General features: G+C 41.5%; 1 protein-coding gene across 8 annotated transcripts in view; it reads right to left on the reverse strand.

Moving 5' to 3' along the window:
* The window catches only part of DNAJC6 (DnaJ heat shock protein family (Hsp40) member C6), a 482,733-nt gene that overhangs the window by 172,048 nt on the left and 290,750 nt on the right, over positions 1–19,935 (reverse strand). For all 8 annotated transcript variants that reach the window (XM_069232500.1, XM_069232501.1, XM_069232498.1 and 5 more), the window contains 2 exons: positions 18,796–18,913; positions 6,635–6,714 (listed from right to left, as the gene is read on the reverse strand). In XM_069232500.1, the coding sequence (XP_069088601.1) occupies positions 6,635–6,714; positions 18,796–18,913 (198 nt within the window). The remainder of the gene's footprint in view (positions 1–6,634; positions 6,715–18,795; positions 18,914–19,935) is intronic.

Genomic DNA, 19,935 nt, shown 5'->3' on the forward strand with positions numbered 1-19,935 from the left:
TCTTTGGACCGCCAGGGTCGTAAGGAGGGCCATAGTCCAATTATGCATCACTTATTTAGTACCATTTCTCTACCAGTTTCCAACCATTTTCATCTATGCTGTATCTGACAACTTTTCAGCCTTTCCTACCTAATGCCTTGGTTAAACATTTAGATGCATTCTTGGTGATGTAAGTCGGTATCTGTAAACAATTATATCAGAAGTTGGCACATTTCTGGAGCATTTTTAGCTTCCATATGCACACAAATCTGGGAGGTTGGCTCTCTTAGATCTATTGAGACTTAAGTAGATATCTCAGAAAGCTTTGATTGACTAATAATGATATATCATCACATTTCGTTTAGCCAAAGTTTCACACTTCAGACATTGTCACACATCATAATTCTGACCCTCCAACTGTAGTTAACCATTGATTTTTAATCATGGCAGATAAATCCTCTTATCTCTTTAGTTTGTGTGATAGCTGTTTAGAGGCCTACAGGAGACCAACTTTCCATCCACACATTATTGCCATTAGCTATGAATAATACACAACCACTTGAATCTCTACTGCTGAGTACATCAGTAACTCTTTTGAAGGGCAATTCTACTGAGGCGCCTAGGTCCTTTATCATACCAGCATAGTATTGAGAAAATATGGTATTATTGCCCTGGTACTACCTGTCACTGGCAGGTGTGTGTTGGGGATGCAACAAGTAGTGTTCCAGGGGCCTTTGCAACTGACAAGGAAATCCTCATTTACATTCTTCCATTAACTGAATCCTAGAATAATATGCCATCTTTCTATTGAGGCCCAGCCGGATCAATCAATAGATGAGCTGACCTTAATAAACACAGCCTGAGAACAGGAGGACAACTCCCGAAGTGGGGCCCTAGAGTGAGGATTGCTTTATTGTTCATTAATAGGTGGAAATAGAACAATAGTAGATAGAAGATTATCATGTAAATATTTTGTTGTCCATCCAAGACTGACTATTCTCCAAGATAATGGACTATGGAAACAGGTAAGCTTGCAGAAAAACCAGCTCCTGAGTTGAACAGGAATTCCACTGTCAAACCCCATAATTCTCATATGTAGCCTGGCTCATTTTTGGATTTGTGGTAATAATCTCTACATAGAGGCTTACAAGTTCCCAACCTCTATCCAAACAGTATCTGGCCATTCTTCCAACTCATCCTGGGTCTCAGTTTTTCAGCTTCTATTTCATATTGCTGTGGAATCTCAATTCAAAACGTATCAGACGCTTTCATTGCCTCTGTAAGAGCATTGATAAAGAGCAATGTGGGAAGATTTGGTCTGAATTTACTGACGCCTCAAACATGAGGCTCCATCAGTGCAGTTTGAACATGCCACTATAAGTCCATTTGATTCCCTCATAAGTGTTTCTCATGCTATGCCCATCTGCCTTCTAAAAGGTCTGAATCCTCTTCATAGCACTCTAGCCACCTCCTACAAACGGAGGGAGACTACAAGCATGTAGAAGACAAGGGAGTGCATCAGCAAACCCATGCTATTTTACAACTCCCTGGTGAATAGAGTAAGAGTTTATCTGAATTAGAATGATCTTGATCCTTCTAAATGAAAAATACATTTGCTGTAATTCCTTCATGTTCTAAATATGTTGGAAATTGTTGAGCTCATTTAGAAGACTGATGCTAATTCTGTGAAGACTAGAACCATAGCAAATGGCACCTTATGTTGCACTTTACATAATTATATGTTGAACCTTACACATTCTTGAAACTAAATAAATTAGGGCCAGATGCAGGAAACTATTTGCGAGTCGCAAATGGCAAAAAATGCCGTTTGTGAGTTGCAAATTCCAGTTTCCAATGCAGAAATGCATTTTGCGAGTCGGGACCGATTTGCAAAATGCATTTCAGAATCGCAAATAGGAAGGGGTGTTCCCTTCCTATTTGCGATTCGTAGTGGTATGCAATACCATTTGCGACCGCATATGCAGTCGCAAATGGTGTCGCAGTTATATCCACTTCAAGTGGATGGTAACCCATTCGCAAATTGGAAGGGGTCCCCATGGGACCCCTTCCCCTTTGTGAATGGACCACAAACTATTTTTTCAGGGTGGACCACTACCTGCCCTGAAAAAATACCGAAACTAAAGGTTTCGTTTTTTTTTTTTTTAAATGCAGTTCGTTTTCCTTTAAGGAAAACGGGCTACACTTTAAAAAAAAAAAAACTGCTTTTTTAAAAGCAGTTACGAACATGGAGGTCTGCTGACTACAGCAGGCCTCCATGTTTGCGAGTGCCCATAGTCGGTATGGGGCCGCAATTTGCGACCCACCTCATTAATATTAATGAGGTGGGTCTCTGCGACCCCATACCGACTCGTAGACGGTGTCTGAGACACCGTTCTGCATTGGAAATTGCGACTTGCAATTTGCAAGTCGCTCCGACTCGCAAATTGCAAGTCGCAATTTCCAAGTTTTTCTACTAAATGCGCTAAGGGCCCGAAGGGAGGAAAGGGTTTGCATCTTCAACTGAAAGTTTATTCAGTCATATCTTCTAAAGAAGCCCTAGGATGAGCCTAACCAAATTAACATTGTATAACTACTATTCTATGGGTTGTTGATGCTCAAGGAAAATGGGCTGCCCTCCAACCTGCAATGCACAATCCAGTTTCCACTAAGGATGTTGCAATGAAACCACAACTCTTAAAATTGTGGATTACTTCTTCTCTGTACTGGATAATTGCAAAGTCTTCCTTCTCTTCCTTCTTGGTTTATCAGTGATGTCCAATACAATTAACTATAGTGTCTCATTTCAATCTTTGAATTACACAATGACTCCAAAGGTAAGGTTCTTGTTCCTAATAAATCATATGCTGTTGGTTAGAATGTACAACAACATCTCTGGTTCTCTCCCCATAATGTGAGGGGTAGCTCAAAGATTTATTAATGCACCCTTGTAAATCAACTTCTGTAAGTTACTGCTTAGGAGGCGATGGTAGCTATTCACCAGCATGTGGATAAAACCAAATAGAATTTAACAATATTTTCCCCTCAAGATATGACCATGTAACCCAATAGATCATAAAATTTATAGAATAGCACTTCAATACCAGCCTTAGCAAAAAGCTAATAGGGAAGAATTTGGAATAAGATAAGACCAGCACAGGCCCCAACATGTGGGGTGAAATAAGTAAAAATTTGAATGCAAGGGTACTGAGTGTGAAGGCTGTAATAAGTATAGAAATTATGTTTGAGGAAACAGTAGGAGGGAAATGAAAGAAGAAAAGGGTGGTGTAAAAATAGGAAGAGAAGGGGGGAACATGAGAAAATGTGGAAAAAGGTCAACACTGAGGGTAGAGCAACGTCAGAAGAAAGAGACGACTTTCAATAGAGGAAGAAGCCTAAAATAAAGGAATTGATAAAGACAAGAGTTAAAAGTACAGATGAGAGAAACAATAATAATGCTAAAGAGGAAGAGGTGAGGTGTGATTATGTTAAGATGAGGGTAAGATGAGAAAGTGCAGAAGGCAAAAAAATATAGGTTGTCTAGGGAGGAAAACAGGGGGCAACCCAAAGGGCTACTGAACAGGAAAGGCGACTGAGGTAATAGTGAGAATAAGTAGTAATGCAATTTTTGGCATTTGTAAAATTTAATGAAGGCTTTTGGAGCATCTCAGATCAACTGGTATTGTGTACCAAGTGAAAGCACCATGAGTACCACTTACTCAGAATATAAATCTATTGTGGAGAAACCAAACACACAACCATAAAGGCACATTCTTTAGCTGTCTAATGCTACCTGAGCTTTTTGCTTAGCAGGTAAACTTTAATCATCTGAGTCTACAACTTGCTGTTACAAAACCTTCCTAAACTAAATGTGCCTTAATACCTTGGATCCAAACACAAATTTGTGGTACACATTTACTGATGCTAGTCATCACTAGGTAGTTATAGTTAGAACCTTGTTTCTATAGAAAAAGTGTTTTTGTTTTGTTAATAACTTCAGCGCCGTTTGATGACTCTTCACAAACTTTTCCAAGAAAATATGACGCTCACTTCAGCTGCTGTCTGGAAAGTTTCAGGGTGATCCATCAACTGGGGCTAAAAAAAATGGGTGGGTCTCAAAAAGGGTTTTCCCTCATTCACTCTTCCGTAGGGATTTTGAATAGCGATAGCGCCAGAACTACTGGGCGGAATACACCAAATTTGTCAGAAAGGTAGCTTATGGTCCAGAAAGAGTTATTTTTGTTATTTGGTCTGAAATCTGTTCAGTAGTTGTTAAGAAATTGAAGAAAATACAAATTTGTATATATATTGGGATGCGAAGTCTACGCAAACCCTCCCGATCTCGTGCTGAGATCTGATTGGCTGCCAACACTTCAACAAGGAAGTTTTGACAGCCATATTGCGACTCGCCTTCAGCCCAGTGCAGTAAAAAAGTAATTAAAAAAATGAAAGAGACTAGAGTAGGGACACCCTGACCACTAAACTCTGTTGCTGGCGTTCCACAGTGACCCCCACAGAGCTAAAAAACATTTTCTTCCAAGTTTTCACCATGATGTGCGGTGGATGCAGTGAACATTTGAAACAAAAAACAAGTCTGGGCTCCTGTGCTTGTTTTTTTATAAGCCCCCAGGTGGGTCAGGTGGGCCAGGGGGGCATTGCCATTTTAATGCTGGGGTAGCCGCCCCCCCTGCTGTCGCAGGAACCACCACCTCCGGGGCAATAGTTCTTGTAGGGGGGCCATGCGCCCTCCTTGAGGAGCAGATGATGGCCGTGGGGACCACCACACCCCTCCCCCCCCAGACCGTCTCCTGCCATGTCCCAAAGTATTGATGAAGTACTTATGGGTGAAGTTCCCATTCATGGACTTGTTGCTGCATCCTAGGTAGGAGGTCTGCAAACTGATTGTCCATTCCTGGGAGATATTCTGCCAGTAAGTGAATTTGATTGTCTGCACTAGAAGGGACAACCGAGATGAGTGTGTCCCCCCTGTTTTTGCAGATAATACATAGTTGTCATGTTGTCTGTACAGATTAGAACACTTTGTGGGAGAGTTGTGGCAGAAATGGTTTGAGCGCTAGAGGAACTGCTAGTAATTCTAAGTAGTTGATGTGATAAGTTTGTTGAATGGGATCCCATCTGCCTTGTATTGTGAGGTTGTTGAGGTGAGCTCCCCGGCCTATCTGTGATGCATCTGTATTGAGAGTGATCTGAGGCACATGGTCTTGAAAGGACCACCCTTTTGAAAGGTTGGTAGGATTCCACCATTGCAGACAGCGGTTAGTCTGGTGGTCCAACAACACTAGATCCTGAAAATTAGCCTGTCACTGAGACCACTGATGAGACAGACACTGCAGTAATGGATGCATGTGTAGTCTGGCATGTGGAACTATGGCAGTGCAGGAAGCCATTATCCCTAATAGCTGCATCACTAGTCTAGCTGTGTAAGTATGGTTCTCCTGTAATCGAGACAGAAGAGTCTGGAAAGCTTGAATCTGTGCTGGGTTTGGATACGCCAACCCTGAGTGAGTACTGAGAATTGCGTCCAGATAAGGCCGTATCTGTGAGGGTTGGAGATGGGATTTGAGAAAGTTGATTGTAAAGCCCAAAGTGTGTAGAAGGTTTACTGTGTACTGAGTATGTTTCTGACATTGTTGGCTGGTATTGCCTTTGATGAGCCAACTGTCTAAGTATGGGAAAATGTGAATATGTTGTCTTCTGAGGAATGCAGCAACTACCCCTAAGCATTTTGTGAATACCCTGGGAGCAGGTGTTACCCCGAATGGTAGAACCTTGAATTGTTAATGTTTTCCCGCAATGACAAACAGATATTTGCAATGTGGTGGATGTATGGGAATGGGGAAATAAGCATCTTTGAGATCTAACGCTGTAATAGGGAAATAACATCTTGTAGAGTGACCATATAAAAATGCTCTGAAAGTATGCGTAGGTTGAGAGGTCCGAGAACGAGAATTGATCTTAATGCGCCATCTTTCTTTGGTATAAGGAAGTTTAGGGAATATACTCCTAACCCTGCCTGTGATAGGGGAACAGGTTCTATAGCCCCTTTGAGAAGAAGGGATTGTACCTCTTCCTTTAAGAGAGTGAGATGGGCGTGCAAACGTTTGTGAGTGTGAGGGGGAATACTTGGTGGAATAGAAATGAGTTATAAATGTAACCATTTTGGATAATTGGTAGAACCCATTGATCCGTGGTGATACTGGACCACTGGGGATAGAAATGGAGTAGTCTTCCTCCTACTGGAGAAGTGTGTGCCGGCGGAACCCCAACGCAGAAATTTTATTCAAATGCATTAGATAGAGAATAGGCGATCGCAATGCAATGCCCTCACTGAAAAAAGACAGAAAGAAGAGCTCGGAATAGACCGAGCCAAACTGGAGCGAGAGGAATACACGTCTGAACCCAATAGCGTAGCCCATGTGCACTATCACCGAGAGGAGGAGTCACTCAATCTCTGACTCAAAAAGACTCTTTGAAGAAAAACAAGTTGTAACACTCTGAGCCCAACACTAGATGGCGAACTTATGCAAACCATGTGTATCTACAGCAACACATGCCATCAAACACACATTTTGCAGACTCTCACAGTCTACATTCTATATCCAGTCCATCTTTCTTTTTATTTACAACAATTACTTACTTTGTATGTTTTAATACTGTCGTTCCAAGAGGTATGAAGCCAGTATGGAACTGGATTTGGAATATCTGTGTGTTTGACATCTGAAATGAAGCAAAAGATAACAGTATTATAAAGTTCCTTAATATATGTAATCAAAAAAGTTTTTCAATTATATTTATTAATTGTTACATTTTTAAGCTGTCAGCTCTCAGGCTGCTTTAGGATATCTATTTAATTTTTTACAAAGCCGAAGCAAGGGTTTAAAGGAAGAGATATGCTCGGCATGCTAAAACGAAAGAGGCATACACACATAAAAATGCCTGACACAATACAAAAAAATTCTGAACTGCAAATGTAATATAGATTTAGCAATAGTAACAGATATTATCATAGTACACATACTTTATCAAGACACAGGTCTGTGCATGTAGCTCACAAGGGGCTTATCACAAATTTGTTGTTCAAGGTTCATCTGCAAATTATCACACAACCTTCAATTTAGGTGCAGAACAACAGCAGATAGTGAGCCCCCCCGAAGAATGTTCCCACCCTAGGATTCCAACAATTCTCACCATTGTATCTATCCCGGAAAATATTTACCATCTAGTACCTTAAGTTGTTCCTGATTCAGTTTCATCTCAGATTGTCTATAATGCACATTGAACATTTCTCTTTTTAATATTGTGTCTCCATTTATCACTTTGCATAACTCACTGAAATGGTTAGTACTGCCCATGTATTCAGAGTTAATACACTTTAGTTAATGATGTGTGTCTTGCTTAATACTCATTAGATTTTGACAGTGCTTCTACTTGTAATGTTTTCAGGATCTGCATCTGCGTTACAGTGATGAATACAAGTTCAAATAAATTAATAAATGTTACAGCCTACTTTTGTCACAAGGTGTTTGATGAGCATGGCCGAGAAACAGAACACTATATTACATTACTGTTTGTATTGTTTTTTTAGTATTCAATGTTTAACTCTATGTTCAACAGATACCACCCCAAGAATTAACAATAATACGCCAATTTAGTAATTCTGGGGAACTATGTAAAATATGAGCTACAGATATGATAGTTTCAAGCAATATTTAGGTGATGTAATGTATTGAAGGTATTTCATTACAATCTTCTTTATATAAACTTACTTAGAGATGTGTTGCTGGATTAAATTCTCTCTTAGTCCATTGCTGTACATTTGTTAATCATGCCCTTAGTAGTATAGATATGGGATCAAGGTGTTACAAGATGTAGTATGAACAGCAAAAGTTCATAATGAGTTATTTTTTCACTATAAATACAGTAGCAAGGTAACTGTTCCAAACATGAATTGTAGGAATAAGAAATGGCACACATTTATTGGTCAGCTTCCTTGACTAATACAGAATACACTTGCTGGTGAAGCCATTACTCTTTCTTAGCTGATAGCTGCGAGCCAAGTAAAAATTCAGGTCCATATTTATACTTTTTGACGCAAACCAGCGCCGGCGTTGGTTAGCGCCCAAATACTTACCGCTGGCTAACGCCATTCCTACGTGACAGACCTTATTTAAGGATTGACGTTAGCCAGCGCTGCGGGCTGGTCAGAGTAAAAAAAAAAAATGACTCAAACCAGGCAGCGCTGGCGTAGGAAAAAATGGAGGTTGTGCGTCAAAAAATGGTGCAAGTCAAGTTAGAGTAAAAAATCATGGCTCAAACCGGACTTGCGCCATTTTTTGACGCACAACCCCCATTGAAATGACTACTGTCTCAGCAAAGGCAGGAGTCATGCCCCCTTGCCCAATGGCCATGCCCAGGGGACATCTGTCCCCTGGGCATGGCCATTGGGCACAGTGGCATGTAGGGGGGCCAAAGTTAGGCCCCCATGCCACTGTTAAAAAAAGAATATATATATACTATCCTCTACTTACCTGTACTTACCTGGGATGGGTCCCCCCACCCATGGGTGTCCTCCAGGGGTGGGCGAGGGTGGCAGGGGGTGTCCTGGGGGCAGGGAAGGGCACCTCTGGACTGCTTCCATGGTCAGAGACCATGGAAGTGAGCCCAAAGGCCCCTTAAGCCTGCCCTCACCCAGGCATTAAAAAAAGATGCACATCAGGCTGTGCGCCGTTTTTTAAGGCCCACCCCCTCCTGTGCGTCAAAATGATCCAGGAGTATAAATAAGGCGCACATGCCTTAAAGTCACTTTTTGGATGGGAACGCCTACCTTGCATGTCATTAACGCAAGGCAGTTTCCCACATCCAGAAAATGAAGCACACAGAGTATAAATATGCCCCTCAATGTTTAACTGAAAGCCTGCCCTCACCCAGGCATTAAAAAACGGCACACATCAGGCTGTGTGCCGTTTTTTAAGGTCCGCCCCCTCCTGTGCATCAAAATGATGCAGGAGTATAGGTAAGGCGCATAGGCCTTAAAGTCATTTTTTTGACGGGAACGCCTACCTTGCATGTCATTAACGCAAGGCGGTTTCCCGCATCCAGAAAATGATGCACACAGAGGAATTTTGCCCTTCGCGGGGTCGGTCGTCATAGTATAAATATAGTGTCAGGTTTGCGCCAAATGTGCGTCAAAATTTTTGACGCACATTTAGCGCAAACAGAGTATAGATATGCCCCTCAGTTTATTTTCAAGGTGGCATTGTTTACACAGTATTTAGAACTAAGAACACATTCTTCAGCTTTCTTTGGTTTCGGGTTAGGCATCATGCTCAAAGGGGCACACTTTTTTCATTTAATCTTAGCAGGCTTGTGGTTGACATTGGTATACCTTGACTGACCTTGAGTGGAGTGCTGACAGGACTTTGGATGCTTCCTAACTTACCAATCATTGCTCAGTAGGAAGACATAGTAGCACCCCTGGCAAGTCATCTCCATTCTGCAGGTACAAAAACTGCCACCATACAAATCTTTCAGAGGTTGTCCCTGAGCATGGTCACACATTTTTTATGCAGGCAGCCATTGCTACCACTATACTACACAATAGTACACATGTTACACTTTATTAAAGATAGTAGGACTTCTCCAAGGGCATACAGCGCATAATTCATCACCCAAAGTCTAATGGCTGGGTAAATTAACTTGGCCAATTTTGTTAGAAAACCAAGTCAAGCATTTCACAATCTGCTTCCAGAACAGCTGACTTTGTGGGGTCTGGAAGCCTAGTTTACTCACCTCTCTGACTTGTCTACCACTGTGTTTTTTTTATAGGATTTCTAACATGCTGAAGACAACAGCAGTAACCCACTGGGAGATCAGCGATCTTGCTGCCTTGCTGCAGATAGCTGCTGGTCCTTACTATTCTGTCGGGCCTACTTTTATCATAGCAACTTGGGAGACAGTGATGGCCAGCAATGTTGTCTGACACATTGGTGCATGTTCTGGTATGCAACAAACATCATCCTGTACTAGAGGCAATTCCTTCCTATTCTCACTGTTTCATCCCCCATTTCCTTTACACGTCCAAAATTGTCTTCCTAGACCTCTGGGTGTTACCTGCAAGTGATTCTTTTTTTTAGACATCACTGCCCCACATTCCATCCAATTCTCATCTCTGACCATCAATGTACACTATGGGGGTTATTCTAACTTTGGAGGAGGTGTTAATCCGTCCCAAAAGTGACGGAAAAGTGACAGATTTACCACCAGCCGTATTACGAGTCCATTATATCCTATGGAACTCGTAATACGGCTGGTGGTATATCCGTCACTTTACCGTCACTTTTGGGATGGATTAACACTCCTCCAAAGTTAGAATAACCCCCTATATCTTGGGATAAAGGCGCAGAATGAGATTTAGCAATGTACATTTGGATTTCTTATCACATATATAAGTTATATGCTTTGTAGAAAGTCTCACAAATGGGAAGGTGCATTAACTAGGACCACTAATATTTGTATCACCCATATTTGCCAATACACCTTGTTGTGTAGCCATTTTAGTTGTAGCTCCATGCATGTTATTTTAACACACTAGGCCACTGTGCACTTTAATATAGATATATTTTATTCACTTTCGGCTTATTATTGTTACAATAACCATTTTTACAGTCTTGTTTTATTTTTCGTTTATCTAACAGTTTTTGCCTAGGCCAGCATGCTGTTCTCAAACAAGACATTCTTGATCATTCTGTGCTTCTTCCAAGGCTACAGCGCAGCACATTGCGGGTGAACGTGGTAGAAGTTAGACTCCAACATTTGTAGAAAATACACATCCTTACGTAGGGACATTTTCTCAGAACATCAGTTGTGTTGTTATAAAAACACTTCCTTGTCCCTTACACGTTAGAGGGAGATTCCAGCCAGTGAACCATAACTGTATGCTGATTGCTGAATGCTTCGTGACAGATGCTAACACAGACCGCAGGCCTTTGTTCAGGTATGGGGGTTGATGTCTTCCCAGGGGAACCTGAAGGGCAGAATTAGAGCTTAGCATGCTGTGCTCGATCATAACCTAGGTAGGGATTAGTCCATCGATTATAGTGACAAAATTATAGCGTTATCTTTATGCTTCACTCTTCTCGTCACAATTTTAATACTGTCATGTTGTGTCATCCTGGTTATTGCAGCTCATGCTTTGCTATTTAAGATGCAGTCATTTTATTAAATTTATTATTGAAACATATCCTTCTTCTATTTGTCATTTATATATGAGACTGGATTGTAAATGAAAGAACCGGGTGAGACCTGAGTGACCAAGACTTCCCTGAGAAGCCAAGTATGTCATGCGCTCTGCTGCCCACTCATCACTATCCTTGGGTAGAGATGAAGCACTGCTAGTTAACCGGAGCAAAACCGGGATTGGAGCGACAGATGTCACCCGCAGTGGGTTAGATGTAGTCTACCACACCATGGGCGATTCTGCTGCTCAAAATCCAGTAGTCTCATTAGAATAATGAGAGCCTATGCGACAACCTGATTAGATCAATACTTAAATTACTTCTCTCAGACTGGAAAACAGTGATGCTTATTTTCATTTAGTTCCCCCTAAACTATTGTGACATTTTTCCCCTCTCATTTAACATGTGTTTTTCTCTCAGACTCTAAAACGCCTGTCCTTGTCTTGCTATTCTCACATTGTTAGTTCAACCAGGATAGATCTGACACACTTTTCAGCCCCATCATCAAACTCACTTAACTCCTTAGCCCATTTAACAATCTTGTTTTGGTAATTTTATGACATGCTTCCTTTTCATTCATGGAAGGTAGAAAGAAATGTATTTAAATAAATGTATAACACAAGGGGGTAAGCATGTTCTGTGAGACAAAATATATATTACGTAGGTGTTGTGCATATTGACTCATTTATTTTCCCCAGTAAAATGGTTAGAACATGAAATATGTGTGGCAGGGTATTGTGATTTATTAAGCTAGTTATACAGTCCCTGTACTCAGTCCCTGTACTCTACCCAAATGAATTGGCATACCCTATGTTGCATATTTAACGTACGATTACCTCAAAGTACGCCTTACTGTCCATAAGGCAGGGTGCATTGCACCTAAAGTAGTACATGTAAATGGTAATACTAGACAGGCCTTTGCAGTGAAAATAAACTAAAATAAATTTTCACAGTAGCAGGGTTGGCTGTTTCATAGGAAAACATCGGGATACAATAACAAATTTAGGGGGTGATTCCAACTTTGGCGGGCGGCGGAGGCCGCCCGCCAAAGTTCCCCCGACAGAATACCGCTACGCGGTCAGAAGACCGCCGCGGTAATTCTGAGTTTTCCCGCTGGGCTGGCGGGCGACCGCCAGAAGGCCGCCCGCCAGCCCAGCGGGAAACCCCTTCCCACGAGGAAGCCGGCTCCGAATGGAGCCGGCGGAGTGGGAAGGGTGCGACGGGTGCAGTAGCACCCGTCGCGATTTTCAGTGTCTGCATGGCAGACACTGAAAATCCAGGTGGGGCCCTGTTAGGGGGGCCCCTGCAGTGCCCATGCCTCTGGCATGGGCACTGCAGGGGCCCCCAGGGGCCCCACGACACCCCTTACCGCCATCCTGTTCCTGGGGGCCAAAACCGCCAGGAACAGGATGGCGGTAAGGGGGTCGGAATCCCCATGGCGGCGCAGCAAGCTGCGCCGCTGTGGGGGATTCCTCAGGGCAGCGGAAAACCGGCGGTACACCGCCGGTTTTCCGTTTCTGACCGCAGCCGTACGGCCGCGGTCAGAATGCCCTTGGGAGCACCACCAGCCTGTTGGCGGTGCTCCCGCGGTCCCCGGCCCTGGCGGTCAAGGACCGCCAGGGTCGGAATCACCGCCTTAATTTTTTTAACTTCTGCTTGGTAACAGGTGTAAAAAAACATTTTTTGAAATATTGATTACCAGCCCAATTCAGTGGTGACTTCTGATTTGCAATAAATAGTTTGGAAAAGGGACTTTTAGACAAGTAACTTTTCCCTCTTTGAATGCCTTTAGAGGTCCATTTGCAAGAGCTTCAACTCTCACGAAGGAGCTAAATATGCCCTTTAATAAGTTGTGAACTTGCTCCCAATGCTGAGACTGGTGTGGGGAGGTATTCTAGTTCTCTGGAAAGATGACCTCCTGAGGTGTGCCCAAAAACATAATTAACTTGACAGAGGCCTATCCTGTCACAGACAGATGTAACTAACAACTGGGTCTGCCCACGCCATTTTCCCTCTAGTCAGACAGGCACCAATCCCAGTGGGAAAGAAGGTGGCCCAGAACTGGTTTTGAGTGACCACAGAGGAAGGGTTGCCCATTTCCATGGCCAAACACCTAGGGTCAGCACAGGAGCTCTGAACAGAGAAAGAAAGATTCTGCCATCTTGTTTTCAGGTAGAAAGCGTCACTTTGGGATTGTTTGTAGTACGTCACACAGGAAATGCTGCAACAGTGGGTAGGGTCACCAATGGGAACGTCTACCGCATTGATTAGGGATTGGCCAGGAGAGGCCTAGGACAAAGAATTGGACTTCAAGAGTCATATGGCTGACCTCCTGTTCAAGCCACATGGACACAACAAGCAACAAGAAGCATTTTCTGCAACTGCCCAGCTTACCAGTTGCAACTGGACCTGCCCTGAACCTTTTTGCTGGCCTCTACTAGTACCCGCAAGTGCTGTCCCTAAATTCATTGACCCTTGGCTAGTGTCAAAGTATACTACTCCTAACTTTTCTCTTTTTTATCTGGGACTTAGACACTTTTTAGCTTCAAAAACCTCCAGAAGACCAGCATCAGCCTTCCAAGCTGATCCGGCAGAGGTGAATTGCCTCAGCCCAAAGGTTCAGATAGCTTCCACTCAAAGCTTTTTTGCAGCAGATAATATGATTCTGCTGGACCTCAGGGAGATGGTATTTGGCCTCATGGAGCCCTATGTGGCTACAGACAGCAGTCTTGCCCCACTAGAAGAATCCAAGCTCTGTAAAAGTGACCAAGTCCGAAAGTAGAAATCTTCAACGGGTGAAGGTGCGAAATGTATTCAGCCAGCAAGGGACCTTGTCTACGTATGAAATTCAAGATTCTCCTGCTCTGAGATTTTCTACCAAAAGTCAACAGCTTCACAAGGCCTCATCCAGCGGCTACCCAACGACATGGAGCCCCCTTCCACCACAGCCTGCTGCCTTGCCCCACTGATGACTTTTGACTTTCCATTCCAGAGGTAAAACACCGACCGGGTCAAACGAGAGGGCGGCCTTAACTTGTGCCTAGGTTAAGCTCAACCAGATGACTGTTGTTGATGCTTAAAGTTTTTTTGTGTTATTTTTACATTTCAACTTTAAGAATTAATAACTCTAGTTTCCATAATTGTATTTCTGTTGTTTTGATATCATTTTATATATTAACATTGACTCACTTTTTCTAAATTTGATTGGGATTTTTCTTCGGTTGTTTTGACTTTATTACTTTTTGGCACTACATAAATAATTTACACATTACCTCTCAGTTACTCCTATCTGCTCTGTTCGATAGCTACCAGGGGTTGGGCTCAGGTTAATTTAGTAACTTTAATGGGTCACCCTGACAAGGATTGTGGTTGTTATTTGAGGTGGGTACTCCAACAATTATTATTTTTAATGTTTAAAGAAAGAAAGAGGGCAGGAGAGAGCCGTCACTTTAGCCTGAAGTAAAAATTAATGACAACTGTTTAGGAACTAATGCTTTACCTGATAGAAATATTGTTTACTGCTGCTTTGCTATATGCTGGCATAGCTCTCTAGGTACAACAGATACACATACATCTGCTCGCACAAAGATTAACATACCTACATCCACACCCGCACAGAGGCCAGCAGATTAACAGGCAGCCATAAACACAGACCTATAGGTACCTATACACAAAGGCCGTATGTCATGCATAAACACAAAGAGAAATGTGTTAATTTATGCTGGTTACTTATGATGTGCAGCTCTACAGTCATCTGAAAGTATTAGAAATGAATGGACTGTGAAAGAATGTAAACAAAAGAAAACAAAGAGCAAGGGAAAGAGGAAAGGGTCTTGTGAATAGAATGATTTTCCACGAAATAGAATAGGAGCCAGTACCAAACCTTGGATTTTAGTTGGCAAGCAGTAAGCAGGCTGTGGGGAGGTGAGGAGTGAGCAGGAGAGGTTTGGAAATATAATTCAAGGGGAGTACTAGAAGGAATCAGGGTCTTAAAGAATACTAAAAGTCGTAGGCTTTTTGGAGAGATGTGAGGACAAGCCAAGGAGATCCAGTTTCCCATACCCATAAACCATCTCACAAAAGTTGACAAAGATGAACAGACATACAGATATACCCAGTATAACAAAGATACATGTTTTATATCTACATAATCCTTAGACCCTTTGCTGACATATCATATTTAAGAGACAGCAAAGGTTATCATCAGTTCTTGACCAGTCCTTGTTATCTCCTTAGAGGAGTTGCTTCTACTGTGTGACAGATTACTTCAGTCTCAATGTCCATTCACTCTCTACCTTCTTAGGAACGATCACTTCCAGCAGCAATGTAGTGCTCTAAGCATACCCATTCCACCTTCAGTCTTATCGCAATAACAATACTCAGGCTATTTGAACCTCCTAGGTTCTTTGATAATAACATGTGACACACAAAGGTTTGCCTTCTTTCGCTATTTACACAAAATACTGTGGGCTCTGCTCACAGAAAAGTGATGTAAGTGTACCTGTAGACGTACAGTTGTATGTGATTTCACAGAAAAACAATATTATGGAATATCATTACTGAGAAACCATTTCACCGAAACTGTTTAATGGGAAATTTCAATTTTTGACATTTAGCATTTCCTAAAAAACAATTTGTAGAATATCTTTTTGATTAAAATTGGCTTTTGCATGCTTATTTTTAAGGTATAAATACAATGCTTGCAGATCTTGCATTCAGAAACAGTATTTATTTCAGTGCTTTACTTTGGGGAAAGATTTTTTTGTCAGATCTATATATTTCACATTGTCAATTACTTCAGATGCTTTTAATTTGATAACCCCCTCACTACCCCTGACCCTTTCACAACCTCTCACCACGTCGAAACTACATCCATTTCTGAACCCTAAAAGTCCTTTCTACCCCTAAAATGCTCCCATTCCAGAAACTTAAAACCCTTGACTACACCTAAACGACAGCAATCCCTGATCATAAACTGCAACCGTCCCTGAACCCTGCAAGTCCTGTGTAGCCCTACACTCCACCCATTCCTGAACCACAAAATCCCTTGCTACTCATGAACGCCACTCATTCCTGAACCTTAAAAACCCATTTCTACACCTAAAACCCACACATCCCTGGCCCCTTAAAACCCCTCACCACACCCAAAGTCCACATATACCTGAATCCTAAAAAAACTCACCACGCTTAAACACCACCCATCCATGACTCCTAAACATCCCTCACCACCTCTACACTTTACCTAATCCTGAACCCTAAAAACTCTTCACCACCCCTAAGCTCTACCCATCAGCTAACCTTTAAAGTCCTCACTAGCCGTAAACTCTGCCCATCCATGAAACATAAAACCGCTCAGCACCCCTACACTCCATGCATCCCTGAACCCTAAAAATACCTCACAGCCCTAAATTCCACTTATCACTAAATGCTATAAAACGCTCATCACTTCTAAACTCCACCCATTCCTGACACCTACAAAAAGCCTCACTACCCCTTCTATGTGTGAACTCCACCGATTCCTGACCCCCAAAAACCCTTGAACACTCCTATAATTGCACATCCCTTACACCAATAAGCGCTCACTAGTCCTAAACTACACCCCAGTTTATTTAAATGTTTGATTTTTCCTTAAACGGATATTCCCTTTGAAATGTTTCCTTTAATTTTTTATTTATTTGTATTTCCTTAAAATTGCCTTTCCTTAAAATTGTTTTCCATGAACTGGTTTCTTCCAATGTGGTTCCTCAGTTTTTGTTGTTCCATTAATGAGCATACATCATGAAGTACACCTATTTACTACTTATGGGAATTTACTAATATTTCCAGTAGTGGGCCTGGAAAGCTGTGCCATGTGCCTGTTTCCAGGTTACTAGTGATATTGTCTTGAGACATCTTCTGTGGCAGCTACTGTCTTGGGACATGACATCCATGACATTTTCCAGGCCCGGTGGAGGAATCTACATGGAGTAAATCTAAACAAAGGAGTGAATGAAGCCCCCTGTGCAAATGCAAAAAAAAATCACTTTTGGTCTATGTTGGGAGTTTCCTCATGGAGAAATAACTTCCCTAATTCCCCAACAAATGTTGGGTTGATCTGTTCCTCTTCCCATCCTGGAAAGGGAGTTACTTCAGCTGTTGGCTGCGGTACATTTCTGACCAATTTCACAAATGTGTTGGATTTCATTTTGTGTACAGCTGCATAAAATTTTGTGTGCGTACAGAAACTTAAAAGGCTAACCACACCTTGTTACATCCTCTTCCCACCCATCGAAAGGGTTTACCATGGCAGATTTCTCCACACTGGTGAAATAGGAATCAGCAGTAGTAAATCCTTTTATGCTTGTCAGGATTTCTTTTGTGAATTCCTAACAGGAATAAATGGAGGTATTTTCAGCCATAAATGTATGCTGACAGACAAAAATACCTTTGTAAATTCATCTTAGTGTATCAAGCCCCTCTACAAATCATGTCTATCACAAGCAATGGTTTATTGAAATAAATAAAATATTCAACTCTCAGGAAGCATTGATTTGTTAATTGACACATAGGACCACAAACATGGTGCCGCCTGGTATACATGGAGCAACCTAATCTCTTTTCTTAGCTTCCTATTCCTGTTTTCAAACAAATTAAATGAGTTTCATATTCCTGGTGTCAAATGAATTAAATGAGCCTTGACATTTCAAATTATGAACAAAAAAAAAGCAATGGTTTGAGTTATTTTACTGTGCAAAACATAGGATATTTATGCTGCCTGATGTCTGTGTTTCTGCTTTCATACAAATTAAATGTTTTTGCTGCCATCTAATAAATGCAATTGAAATGACAAGACAAGTTCTTTTAAATTGGTTTACTGTACTTGCCTATTTGTATCAGCTTACATTGCGTACTGACAATGACTTACATGCAAAAGAATCGTTGCAGTGGAGGCAGCCATATAACACAATGGGCTAGAAAATGAAATTAAGGGCCCAATTTAGAGTTTGGCAGACAGGTTACTCCATTACAAACGCAACAGATTCCCCGTCCGCCGTATTACTATTCCCATAGGCTATGATGAGGTCGTAGTACGGCAGACAGAATATCCATCACGCTTGTGACGGAGTAACCCCTCCACCAAACTCCAAATCAGAACCCTGAGTTGTATTACTCTCAGCCAAACAATGATATGAATCATGAAGCAACTATCACAAAAAATAACTGACTCACAGTGTTCTCAGTACAAAAAGCACTTTGTGGGCGAACAATGAAACTACCAATGAGAATGAAAAACAATGTATAAGCATTTGTTTTCACTTCATTCCTGAGTAGTGATGATTGTAAACCTCTCTCTCTTTCTCCCAACCAATGACAAAGCAAATCTACATACCAACCCATAGTCCTTTCTTTTACAACATAGGTAATACTTTGCCATTCAGTTAAACTTAAAAATATAATTGGCACCTACAAAGGTAATGTCATATGACCATTAATAAAACAGTGGTAAGCAATGGGGTTTTATTAATATATTTCAGTTAAGCACGTGCAGTTTCTATAAAAGTAAAAATACCATACAATGACATACCTTTGCTTGAAGTCGTCCACCGATAGTTGATCTCATGTGGTAGATGGAAACGACAACATCCCCATGCACAGTGATGCCCAATGGAATAACAACCTTTCCTTCTTGAATTCGAAATTCCCTGGAGCCATAAAAAGAGGTGAAATAAATAGTACAACTGTGAACATATGTTGCTATCACTAGTGTTTGCCCATTACAAAATTCAGTAATATGTTTGAAAAATGCTACAAATGCAGGAGTCTTGTTGCCATAGTTGTAGGAAAATTGGGGGGATTATGACCCTAATATGACAATTTAAACATATTTGGTAATAAAGGGTAAATTGGTGATGCAGATTACAGTGTCGAAAATCTTTGAGCGTGAAAATAGAGCTAGAATATCATGTGCAGGACTGTATTCACCGACTAGGAGAAACAATTTTTTTAAGTTTGATCAAACGCAAAACATGGAAAGTGGAGGTAAAGTAGAAAATGCATAATCCTATGCAGTTGGCATGCCAGCCTTTTTAGTCTTCATAAATTTGCATGTGAACTAAGAAGATAGAATAACTGCAGTGATGATACATTAAGCAAAGAAGGTAAAAGTATATCTTGCTGTGTATTTGTCAGAAACTGATTGAGTGTAACTACTGTGAAAAGACACCAAAACTGACACAGTTAGAACAAATTATGGAAACACGGTGGTTCAAGACAGAGGGCCAGATGCATAATCTGGTGGATGGCCAGTTTCTCCACCAGTGCAATGGAGTAAATTCCTCAGTCACCCTCATGGAGGTACAGTCTACCAGAATTGCTTTAAGAAATTACAGCCTGCTTGGTGGTAATTTCTCCACCAAGCACGATGTCATTTCTTAAAGCATTGCCAGGACCCGCCACAGTACCCTGTCAATGCTTATTGCAGTTTGGTGCAGAGCTCCGTCAAAATGATGAAACCCTGCACCAAACATTTTTTTATTTTTTTTATTGAAATTATAAAAGAAAATGCTTCCCTCACCATGGAAGTTCTAGCCCATATCGAGGGGAGTATTTAGTAGTTTACACTGCCCTTTACAGATAGGGTTTTCTTTGCGGTGTGGGGCAGTGAAAACTGTTCTCAAATTCCATCCACCTAAATGAGGGCCATCAAAAGGGTTTAATCACGGCA

Source organism: Pleurodeles waltl, chromosome 4_2, assembly GCF_031143425.1.
Source record: "Pleurodeles waltl isolate 20211129_DDA chromosome 4_2, aPleWal1.hap1.20221129, whole genome shotgun sequence".
Lineage (NCBI taxonomy): Eukaryota > Metazoa > Chordata > Amphibia > Caudata > Salamandridae > Pleurodeles > Pleurodeles waltl.